The sequence below is a fragment of the Danio rerio genome, chromosome 14, assembly GCF_052040795.2.
Source record: "Danio rerio strain M-AB ecotype USA chromosome 14, GRCz13ab, whole genome shotgun sequence".
NCBI classification, from domain to species: Eukaryota; Metazoa; Chordata; class Actinopteri; order Cypriniformes; family Danionidae; genus Danio; species Danio rerio.
Genome location: NC_141034.1, coordinates 4,525,001 through 4,537,500, shown reverse-complemented (window position 1 = coordinate 4,537,500; position 12,500 = coordinate 4,525,001). Strand labels below are relative to the sequence as shown.

General features: G+C 38.3%; 3 protein-coding genes across 7 annotated transcripts in view; 1 reads left to right on the top strand and 2 right to left on the bottom strand.

Moving 5' to 3' along the window:
* Positions 1 to 5,778, top strand: part of snx25 (sorting nexin 25) — an 84,267-nt gene extending 78,489 nt beyond the window's left edge. For 2 of the 4 annotated variants that reach the window (XM_087280908.1, XM_087280907.1), the window contains 5 exons: positions 1,113 to 1,230; positions 2,006 to 2,072; positions 2,160 to 2,341; positions 2,801 to 2,901; positions 5,338 to 5,778. In XM_087280908.1, the coding sequence (XP_087137034.1) occupies positions 1,113 to 1,230; positions 2,006 to 2,072; positions 2,160 to 2,341; positions 2,801 to 2,901; positions 5,338 to 5,403 (534 nt within the window). In that variant the 3' untranslated portion in view covers positions 5,404 to 5,778. 4 annotated transcript variants of the gene reach the window in all.
* LOC147833832 (uncharacterized) overlaps positions 1 to 12,500 on the bottom strand; it is an 863,518-nt gene that overhangs the window by 375,160 nt on the left and 475,858 nt on the right. The window lies entirely within an intron of this gene.
* lrp2bp (LRP2 binding protein) overlaps positions 4,988 to 12,500 on the bottom strand; it is a 16,735-nt gene continuing 9,222 nt past the window's right edge. For both annotated transcript variants that reach the window (NM_001098776.1, XM_087279953.1), the window contains 5 exon segments: positions 4,988 to 5,530; positions 8,133 to 8,222; positions 10,567 to 10,732; positions 10,809 to 11,032; positions 11,394 to 11,499. In NM_001098776.1, the coding sequence (NP_001092246.1) occupies positions 8,157 to 8,222; positions 10,567 to 10,732; positions 10,809 to 11,032; positions 11,394 to 11,499 (562 nt within the window). In that variant the 3' untranslated portion in view covers positions 4,988 to 5,530; positions 8,133 to 8,156.

The window sequence follows — 12,500 nt, the reverse complement described above, 5'->3', positions numbered from 1 at the left end:
ACTCATATATAAACACACTTACACACACACCCTCAAAACATATAAACCCACTCACAGACACACACACACACACACACACACATACATGCATATACTGTACAATCACAGACACACACCCATACTCATTCAGACACTCAGAAAAACACACACATACTGTGCAGACTCACAGCTACAAGCACACACAAACACAACACATCGCACAGACACATGCACATAGACACAGACATACACTGTCTCACTCATTCACACACAAGCACATGCACACATTCACTGAGACACTCAGATGCATAAGCACACACACATGTTTATGGAGAGACATTCGGAGACACACACACACATACACACACATGTAGAAGCACTCAAAGACACGTACACACACATGGAGAGACACTCAGGGACACACGCGCATGACATACGTGCACACACATTGAGTGACTCTCAGAGACACACAGGCACTTACACACACTCAAGCCTCATTCACACTACAAGCGACCGTTCATCCAACGCAATCTCACAGCAATTCGTAACTTTTTGCTTTAGTGGCTAATTCGTATGATTTCGTCTGATCTAGTTTGTACAATTTAGCACAATTTGCTCATCACCATATGACGGTTGGGGTTAGGGGTGGGGTTAGGTGCCACGCCTCCTTTATAAAATCGTACATTTTCGTACGAATTAGCCACTAAACTGACAAAACGTAAAATCTTAACAGAGGGTGTGCGACTTCTGGCGACCTCAGTCTATGACCATTGGCGACCAGATGGCCGACATTTAGGAATCCTTTAACTATATGCAAATGAAGAGCGACTTTTTTGAGTGACAGCCAATAGGAGCACCAGTAGAGCTCATGTGATCCTCTCTCAGCTCACTCAGAGGCTGGTTGTGTTCGTGCTGTATAGACCTACACAGACCTGCGTTTGCCACCCAGAGCGACAGGCAGCTACAAAGTCGCTGCTAGTGTGAACGCGGCATCAGACATGGAGACACACAGACACAAACAAACATGTTCACAATGTACTTTATACCCTAATATGAAATTAATGTTTAGTTGCATTTTTAAGAGCATCAGATTCGACACAGACAGACACAGAATCTGATTGTGTGTGTGTCAGGATGAAGCTGAAGATGACAGTGATCTCTCAGACTATGGCGATGAGCCGGACGGCAAGAAAGACGCGCTGGCCGAGCCCTGCTTCATGCTGATCGGAGAGATCTTTGAACTCAGGGGCAGTGAGTAGATGTTCACTCATGTGGAGTATTACAAATCTGATGCTCAAACGTTGACTTTATTTCTGCTGTGGATAAGTTTGTAACTGTACGTTCACACCGAAAGCGGCGAGAGCGTCAAAGTAGCCCGAAGTCATTCATTTTCAATGGGAGCCGATGACAGTAAGTGGCGAGGAGCCAGTGTGGGCATTGAGGAGAGTTGAAGTCAAGTCAACTTTATGGTAATGAGCCGTGACACGATTCGGCAAGCAATCAGAATGTAGAAGTCCACCTCTTGAGAGGAGTCCAGAGAACACAAACCTGCGAACTTTGGTTCCGACAACAGTTGTTCCCAAGGGTTTGATTATTGCGGTTGTAGCAAATTTTGACGCTTGGGTTTAGGGTTGGGGTGGAGGTAAATGTTAATAAAATCCAATAAATGGGAAATTTAATAAATAATAAAAATAATTCTCGTTAACTTCCGATCTTGATCTAGCAACAACTGTATTAATGTTGTATACTTACCGTGCATTTTAAATGGCTAAAACAAGCTAGAAATGTTAATCCATGCAATTGTTTAAACATGCTTGCAAAAGGTTAACTGACTTTCTTTGAGTAAAACCTTCAAACCTCAAGCCACTTTATCTAAAGTTTTATTTAATATTGTACTCATCTAGTATATTCGTGTAATGCAAAGCTTAATTGTCTACAAATCTGATTGGAAATCATGCTAATATGATCATTTGCTAATAAAATGTGTCTTGATGATTGATATTAAAGCGTCTTCTTCTCTCTGCAGTGTTCAAGTGGGTGAGGAAGACACTAATTGCACTAGTTCAGGTCACTTTTGGACGCACTATAAACAAGTAAGCTTTAATGGATGTGCGTAATGGAAACTCTGATGGAAACTTGCTGGGCATTGAACACTTTTCTGTCTCTCTCTTGCTCCGCAGGCAGATCAGAGACACTGTAAACTGGATCTTCAGTGAGCAGATGATGGTTTACTACATCAATGTTTTCCGGGACACATTTTGGCCCAACGGAAAACTGGCGCCTCATAACAAAAGCCGCTGTGAGAGCGAACGCAGAGAAACCAAGGAGAGAGCGCAGCAGAAGCTTCTAGACAACATCCCAGGTGAACATACAGGACAGTTCCCCCGCCGAGAAGGTCACACGTGTTATTTCACAATATGCATTATATTGGGAAAATCCAAAAGCAAACATGACCTGCGGTTGGCCATTGGTGGTCTCCATAATCACTGTAATTGCAGTGTGCTGTTTAGAGATTAAGAGCTGTTCACGTTCACAAGGCAAATTACCTGTTTCTATGGCAACTCCCTAATGGCCCGTTTCCACTGAGTGGTACAGTATGGTACGGGTCGGTACCGGTCACCTTTATATTCTTTATACCCCCCCCTAATATTCTGTTTCTCAGGGAACTGCATCGCCATTGAAAAAATAAAGAAATAAAAAACAGCAATTTCTGGTCGATGCGGACTTAACCGAATAGTAGAATCAAATATTTGCTATATATAGTGATATTATGCTTCATAGAGATTATTCTGACATCAGAGTTTGTGTGTTTGCTGTGTAGATGCTCTTCAGAATCTGGTGGGGCAGCAGAACGCCAGATACGGCATCATCAAGATCTTCAATGCCCTTCAGGAGAGCAGCGCTAACAGACATCTACTCTACGTGAGTCTGCAAACCGACACTCTATTTATATCTCTAAGGCGTTCACTTTCTGCCAGCTGACGCTCACACTTCTGCTTTCTGCTCAAAACACACTTCACACACCGCACATCTGGGTCTGTGCAAAAGGCAGAATAAGTGCGCATTAATCCACATCTACAAAATGTAAACATAAACCTGGACATATTAAGTCAAATACATTTCAGTGCCCTGCCTCATTGGACTCTAAAGAAGCCCATAATCAATATGGATTTAGAACATTAGAACAGTGGTTCTCGAATTTTTTTCATGAAGTACCACCTCAGAAAAAAATTGTCTCCCCAAGTACCACCAAAATGAGCAGTATTGAAATAAAGTAGCGTAAAGTAACTCAGCACAGTTAAAAAAAAACGTGGCAGATTACCTCAGAAATATAGGCTATAAGTCATATATGGAATATTATATACATATTTTTTGCTAAATTTTGAAATATATGTAGCATGTACATGACATATTTTATTCCTCCGCGTACCACTAGAAGGAAGCCTGCGTACCACTAGTGGTACACGTACCACAGTTTGAGAACCACTGCATTAGAAGAAAGGAGTAACTCATCCTAATGTTTACAGACAACAATATTTGGATATTAGAAGCCAATGCCCTCAGCACTCGCCTATTTTTACAGATGGTTCAATGGTGGAAAATGGTGTAGCAGCAGCAATGGTAACTGGACAACAACGTTATGGAATCAGTCTGCCTAAAGAATGCTCCATATTCACAGCTGAAGCCCACGCTTTACTTTTAGCTTTGGAGTATATAGAAAATGTCCAACAAAAGAAATCTATCATTTTTAGAGACTCTAAATCATGCCTACAAGTTATGGAATCTTCAAAGAATGATCATCCTTTGATTGATAATATTTTAACTAAAGTTCATCAATTACAAAATCTGTTTTATCACTAAGGGTGTCACGATTTTGATTTTAAATCGAAATCGATCGAAATTTATGCTGAATTTCGATTATCGAATCAAAGAATAGAATCGTTGATGCTGCCACGCCCCCATGTCACGTCAGCTTGGCTTGCCAAGCGGGAAAAAACACGCTTGTTAAAGTGCTTGTTAAACTGCAGACGCAGGAGACCCGTCGACAGAGCTTAAACCTTCTCCTCTTTCTATGAAGTCGCCGGTGTGGAAGCATTTTGGATTTCCAGTGAGTTGTTGTCAAAAAACAACCAAAAAACAACAACAAAAAAAACAGCTTTGCAAGCTTTGCTATGTACGTATTAAGAGTTCGTCCAATAGACAACACTGGCATCGCGATCCTCCGCCCCGCCCCCGTTTTACTGATTCCAGAAGACTTCTGAAATGAACTCTTTTAAGGACATTTTTAACAAAGTGAAACCAGAAAAGATTTGAGAATTTTTATCATGCATCAACACTTAAAATCGTATTTAATTTATGTATTCTTTTGTTTGTTGATTTTTAATTTTGTATATTTATTGTTGAAAGGTTCCTGCCATGAAAATAGCATTGGTTGCTGACATGGCATTAAATAGAAAATACAATACAATACAAAAGGCAGAATAAACCTTATTATTTAGGCTTATTTACTGTTTATTTGAAGGCAGAATGAAGATCGGCCCTATGAACTGACTCACCCCTATGGAACCTTTTCATAAGTGTTTAAAGTGTTTAATATTTTGATTTTAAAAACCGTATAAACATTTATATGCAGTTCTGTATGTATTATATCATCTTTGCGTCAAATTACAGAAAACTAATTACTTCAAATGCGAGGTGTTTGTAATGCAGCGTCTATGAGGCTAAGAGTAAATTTAACGTTGTTCTCCCCTCTGTCTCACAGTATTGCTCCCCTTTTTCTCAAAGTCTTGATAACACTATCAAAGAGTTTTTCTTATATTATTTCAGCAAATACGATTGTAAAAAAAAAAAATATTTGTTGTACTCTCCCATTCACTGTGCTCTGAGTTTACCCAAGTATGACGAATTCTGCTGTAGAGGAACCCGGAAAGGTGTAAAGGGTCTATTTGCTTTCTTGACAAATGCCTCTGTTTTATGTGTAATTCATCAGCACACTTTATTCGGAGAATATCTACTCTTTGGTGAATTTTATTATTTTTCTCTGCCTCTCAAATGACTTTTCTGCTCATTTATTAAAGGCTGAGATTAATAATCATAACAAACATGTTTCTTTAGCATAATATTACTAATACAACCCAATTTTCTTTTCCAGACAGCTTAATTGTATTATCTGCTTAATTATGTACAACTAGTCTGTGTTGTGACAGTATGAAGGAATTGTGTGGACGCCAGCATTGTTTACAGTGTAGGTTACTCCAGTTCACCACTAGCTTTAATGAAAAGATGAGGCTGTAGCGCCATCTGGTGGTGGAGTAAGGAATGAACATATGGATGATGATATTGTCTTGTTTTGTGCAGATGTTGCTGGAGATGCTGGTGAAAGAGCTCTATGCTGAGCTGAGTGTGGAGGCTGTTCAGACCTGAAGGCTGGAGGTTTGTTTCTGCTGGATCTCCTGCGTCAGGAATCACCCGGTGTGCTTGAATGTGTTGTGGGGGAGCAGGTCAGATCCACTGCCACTCGTCACCTTCTGATTTTCTTTCGTCTTCTCTTCTGTAATGTGAAAAATACGATGGAATGAGTGTTACACACCTGTATAAAGAAGAGGCCAGACCTCTGGAAACTCACTATACATCATTGTGACCATTATCAAAGCTTTTAATCGTGCAATATGTCATGTACAGTTATTGTGAAGGTTCTGTTTGTGATATTATTATTAATATTGTTATTATTATAGAATTTTATTTTTACCAAAATTAGACTAGAGCATTTATAAGCAATAAATTGCAAAAGAACTGTCACGTGTCGCGTCTTCAATCTAATGTTTAATATATGCATATATTCATGCATGCATTTTCCTTCGGCTTAGTCCCTTATTTATCAGGGTTTGCCATAGTAGACTGAATCGCCAACTATTCCAGCAAATGTTTTACGCAGCAGATGCCCTTCCAGCCGTAAGCCAGTATTGGGAAACACCCATACAAGCTTTCGCATTCACACACTACAGTTAATTCAGTTCATCCAATTGAACTAGAGTGCTGTGGGGGAAAACGGAGCACCTGGAGGAAACCCATGCCAACACGGGGAGAACATGCAAACTCTACACAAAAAACACCAACTGACCCAGCGACTCGAACCAGCGACCTTTTTGCTGTGAGGCGACAGTGCTAACCACTGAGCCACTGTGTCGCCCTGAAGGGATTTGTTTCCGTTATTTTTGCTTTAAGATCTCCAAAGCAGAAGTGCAACCCATCATTTGAAATAAAGTAGCATACGTGGATATTACTGAGCTGTTAAACGCCTGATTCTGATTGGCTAATGGACATTGTAGGTGTGCAGTTGTTTTCATATAACACACAGCCAAAGTAGTTGTTGACTGCATTACAGTTCTATATCACTATGCTTAATGATTTCAGTTATTTTAAATTACTTTATCAAAAATCAAATTTGAAACAGAAAGGTTTTGGATGAGATATAATATATATATTTATTTATACAGTTGAAGTCTGAATTATTAGACCGCTTGTTTATTTGTTCCCCAATTGCTGTTTATTGGAGAGAAGATTTTTTCTACACATGACTGATTTATTTAATCTTTGCCATGATGAGAGTAAATAATATTTGACTAGATATTTTTCAAGACACTTCTATACAGCCTAAAGTGACATTTAAATGCTTAACTAGGTTAATGAGGTTAACTAAGCAGGTATACAAGTTATTGTATAACGATGATTTGTTCTGTAGACTATCAAAAAAACATAGCTTAAAGGGGCTAATAATTTTGTCCTTAAAATGGTGTTAAAAACTGTTTTTAATATCATATAAAAATATTTCAGACATACTGTAAAATGTCCTTGCTCTGTTAAACATCAATTGCGAAATATTTGAAAAGTAATAAATAGGAAAATTTTTTGAAGGGGGCTAATAATTCTGACTTCAACTATATATATATATACACACACACACACACACACACACATATACATACATATATACATATATATATATATATATATATATATATATATATATATATATATATATATATATGCATGCAGTAAAATGCCATTCATATTTTGAACTTTAATCATTTGTTTGTTTATATCTTGAAATTTATTAAATTAATCATTCATAAATCCTTTTCAAATGAACAGTTAATAAATTATTTTCAAATCAATTATTGTAATTTATAACGCAATAAATAATGTTTTTATTCAAACAATTTATTTATTTGAATTTAGCTTTTAATTTTATATTTTTCCACAATCCCAAATCTTTTGTGACGCTGTAATAACATGTTTGACCTTTTTTTGTTTAGTTTTTAGAATTATTTTGTACTCTAACTTCTAATTATTACTCTCTCTATTTTTAATCCCACAAACACACACTTCTTGAATAATAGTGGTTGAAAGTGATAATAATAGTGTGCATATTTATTTAAGATATTAGCAACACTTTATATTTAGAAATTTAAGTCATTTAAATTTAAATCTATATTTAAATTAATCTTTTTTAATAATTATTTTCAAAATCTGTTATTTTAATAATTGAAGCTAGTAATATATTTGAATAAGTTTTTTATTTTATTTTTATATTTTATTCTTCCTCAATTCCACAATTTTAGTGACAGCTGTAGTCCTTTGATTGAGTTTTTGTTATTTTATTTCTTTAAAAAAATTTGTTAAGTATATTTTTAATCACACACACACACACACACACACACACACACACACACACACACACACACACACACACACCTTAAATTATAATGGTTACAAGTGATTTTTTTATTGTGTGTACATTTATTGAGATATAAGCAAAACGTTTTTTGGTCAAAAACTTAAAACCCAAATATGAAAATAGTTGGTATATGCATTTTAGATAAAAAATAAAAGAAAGAAAGAAAGAAAGAAAGAGAAACACATTCATTATTAACCACCTCAGAAAACTTATTATTAATAACTTATTATTATTAATAATAATATTAATAATATGTGCTTTATAAGAACTAATAACAACTAACTATTTAAGTGAGAGCTGGTCCCCGTACTAGAGTAAGATAAGAGTGTAACTAAAATCATACTAAACATTTCATTGTATCATCACAAGCAGCAATTTAAAAATACTGAGTGTCCAGAGCCGTCATCATTTTCACCTGGGAGATTAATAGTGGTTGCGTTCATATTTTTCCATGCGCAGCATCAATCTGCAGCTCTTTACAGATGAGTGGATCAATCCTGACAGCCTTGAGGAGCAGAAATGACAAATCACACAACTCAAGAGGCACTAATACACCAATCAAATAACACCACTAATGCTGCAGACACAACATCAGTTTAAATTCTGCATAGAAAACAACAGAGCCATTATTCGCTTGATGAGTCGTGACGTATGGAATACTGTTTCCGGGTCCAAGCCACTACTTGTTTGAATTGAGAAACTTTTTGTTTATGATCACTTTTTATCAGAGATTAAAGTGAATTTTATATAAAATAATTGTGTACAAATCAGTCTCTGGACTTGCTGCATCACAAATACCAAAATCTTAACAATTTATAAAAAATTAATCAGTTTCTGGCCATCAGATATTAGGCATGGATATATTCTACAATTGTGATTTTTGAAAGTATTAAATCGCTTTGTAAATGTTTATTATTACCATTCGATGAGTCTCCCCATACAGTTTGACCCGGCACTTGGACCCGGAAGCCACTTCACGCGAGATCGCTATTAACAAGCGGATTAATCACAATGTACGCATCCACAATTGTCACATCATAGGATATGCAGTGTTGATTTTAAAATATAGGGCGGCACAGTGGGTAGTGCTTTCGCCTCACAGCAAGAAAGTCACTGGTTCTAGTCTTGGCTATGGGTTTCCTCCGGGTGCTCCGGTTTCCCCCACAGTCCAAAGACAAGCGGTACAGGTAAATTGGGTTGGCTAAATTGTTCGTAGTGTATGAGTGTGTATGGATGTTTCCTAGAGATGGGTTGTGGCTGGAAGAGCATCCGCTGCTTAAAACGTGCTGGATAAGTTGGCAGCTCATTCCACTGTGGCGACCCCGGATTAATAAAGGGACTAAGCCGAAAAGAAAATGAATGAATGAATAAATTCAGATTATAGTTGACCTGAAGTCATTGTTCAGAGTAGAGGTCTGCATTCCCCCGGCTGTAGCGCGGGACCCGACAAGATGTCTTGCGGTGCGGGAATATATAACAATATCGCTTCCGACTCCCTGTTTGTGTCATTTGCTTGGCGCTGTGTGTCTATGTGTGTATGTGTTCAGCATTCGCAGCATTCCATCGACCCCCCCCCTCCCCCCACCACCCCACCGCAGAAAACGGGGCAAATCGGGCAGTGGGACAACGAATGCTGAACATAAGCGGGAGCGGTCGGGTTCTGACTAAAACATGGCGGGAGCGGGTGGGATTCAACTTTTTGTCCCGCGCAGATCTCTAGTTCAGAGTTTGCAATTTGTTTTGTTTGCTAAAGACATGCTAATTTATTTATATTTTCCCAGCAAAAAACTAAACAAAAACAAAAAATAAACATGAAATGCAGCAAATTTTGGAGAAAAATCATCACAAAATCTGTGATTTTAGGCCATTTTTTAGACCAATTTTAAGACATTTTCCTTATAATATCCAGGATGGACTGGTTGAGCACTGAGCAGACAAAAAACAGCCACATACCGTATATTAAGAGCTGCACTGCATTTGATTACCGGTTGATAAGTGGAAAAGGATTAAAGTAAAACAAACCAACATGATCGAAAGTATCGAAAAAAAAAACATTTAGATAAAATTGCTGATATGTCATGATACGGAATATCCCTGACTTTCATTCATTCGTTTTCCATCGGCTTAGTCCTTTATTAATCCGGGGTCGCCACAGCGGAATGAACCGCCAACTTATCCAGCAAGTTTTTACGCAGCAGATGCCCTTCCAGCCACAACCCATCTCTGGGAAACACACACACACACACACACACTACGGACAATTGAGCTTACCCAATTCACCTTTACCGCATGTCTTTGGACTGTGGGGGAAACCGGAGTACCCGGAGGAAACCCACGCGAACGCAGGGAGAACATGCAAACTCCACACAGAAACGCCAGCTGAGCCGAGGATCGAACCAGCGACCCAGCGACCTTCTTGCTGTGAGGCGAACGGTCTACCCACTGCGCCACTGCGTCGCCCTGAACCTGCGGTAGATGCCTTTCCAGCCACAAGCCAGTACTGGGAAACACCCATACACACTCAAATTCACACACACACTCACACACTACGGCCTATTTAGTTCATCCAATTCACCTATAGCGCATGTGTTTGGACTGTGGGGAGCACCCAGAGGAAACCCACACCAACACGGGGAGAACATGCAAACTCCACACTGAAATGCTAGCTGGGACTCGCACCAGCGACCTTCTTGCTGGGAGGTGACAGCGCTAACCACTGAGCCACCTGACTTTCAATACCTGGATTAGATCTTTTCAGAAAATCCCATGACCTGTGCAAAATGACGTTTCTGAGAAAGAAAGAAAGGAGTAACATCTCCCGATTCTGCTAATTGTGAGAGGAAATGTACCTGTGTGCAGTAGTGTTTTGCCTTGTCTCTGTTCTGCGGGACTCCTCTGCCCAGATGAAGACAGCGAGCGTAATAAAACATGCCTATAGCAATGCCCTTCCTGACGTACTCCTCCAGACAGTCTGTTTGCTGCGCTATAGCAGCCGTGTCCTTGTATTCGCACACTCTGAAAGTCAAAGCAGAGCATGATTGAGTTCACGTGTAAATCAGAGCGCTGCTCTTCAGAATGGTTTGTGCCATACCTCTGGCCGAGAGCGGCGGCTCTGGAGTAGAGCTGTCTGCGGTAGTAGCAGGCCGTGAGGTGACCCTGAGCGTAGACGCTCCCTCTTTCTGCTGCCTCCTTCAAGCAGAACAGAGCCGAGTCTGAGTCCCGCTGAACACCGTGACCATACAGATACATCAGGCCCAGAGCCGCCTGAGACTCCAGACTGCCGTTACCACACGCCTGTGAGTGCCAGAAGAACGCCTGAGGAGAGAACACACTTGCATTAATAGGGCTTTATCCAGCTTTTAATTACACCCTATGATGCTTTATGTGAATTATGGGAGTAAAGTAAGTGTGAAGTATTAAAAATCAATATAATAGGGTGTCATTACTTTCCTCACAGGAGGATTTCCAAGTGTGTCAAATTCTATATTTGCATACCTGTACATACACACACAGTTCACATGATATCAGATTGCTATATGTTATGTAATTGTATTGTATACAGTAGTATATTGCCAAAAAAAAAAGAATCTGATCCTATGCGTTTTATGACCACGAACACTGAAAAGAAAGTCAAGTTTTCTCTGATGATGTGTGATGTTTTCAGTGATTTCAGCACCTTTCTGAGGTCGAGGCTCTCGGGTCTGCTGTAAAACATGCCCAGAGCGGATTGCGCTTTCACACTGGCGTTCGGGTTTCCATCGTCAGCTGCCAGGAGCCAAAGTCTGTGAGAAACACACACACTCTTCACATGTTCTTCCCATTTAACGGTTCACAATCAAATTGCTCTTGATTTTTTGAAATATAAGACGTCCATTAAACATTCATAAAGGGATCGTTCACTCAGAAATGTTAACTCTGCTATCATTTACTCACCCTTTACTTGTTTTAAACCTTTATCTGTTTCTTTCTTTTGTTAAACACAAAAGAAGATATTTTGAAAAATGCTGGAAACCGGTTACCATTTGTTTTTCCTACTATGGAAGTCAATAATTACAAGTTTTCAGCTTTCTTCAAAATATCTTCTTTTGTGTTCAACAGATGAAAGAAATTCATAAAGATTTAGAACCATTTGAGAGTGAGTAAATAGTGAGGAAATGTTCATTATTGGGTGAACTATCCCTGTAAAAGTCCTTGTTATACACTAAGCAAAGCATTTTTTTAATCAAGATGTAAACTGACATGGCATGGGTACAGTATATAATTACAATCACTTCTGCTTTTTACATTGGATATCATATAAAGATTCAGTTTTAGTTTCTGATGTTCTCCACATGCCTGATAAACAGGACAAACTGAAGATTGAAGAACTTTCTCTTTATTGCGTTTGCATCTGTCTTCACACTTCAGGAGGACCTCAGTATCAGGGACAAGTGGATGGTTTATCTTTAAACTGTGTTAATTTTTTTAAAAACATTTTCGGGACAATATTATTAGCCCCTTTAAGCTATTTTTTTTTTCAATAATCTAAAGAACAAACCATCATTATACAATAACTTGCCTAATTACCCTAACCTGCCTAGTTCACCTTATTAACCTAGTTGAACTTTAAGCTGTATAGAAGGGTCTTGAAAAATATCAAGTAAAATATTATTTACTGTCATCATGGCAAAGATAAAATAAATCAGTTATTAGAAATGAGTTTTTAAAACTATTATGCTTAGAAATATATATATATATATATATATATATATATATATATATATATATATATATATATATATAT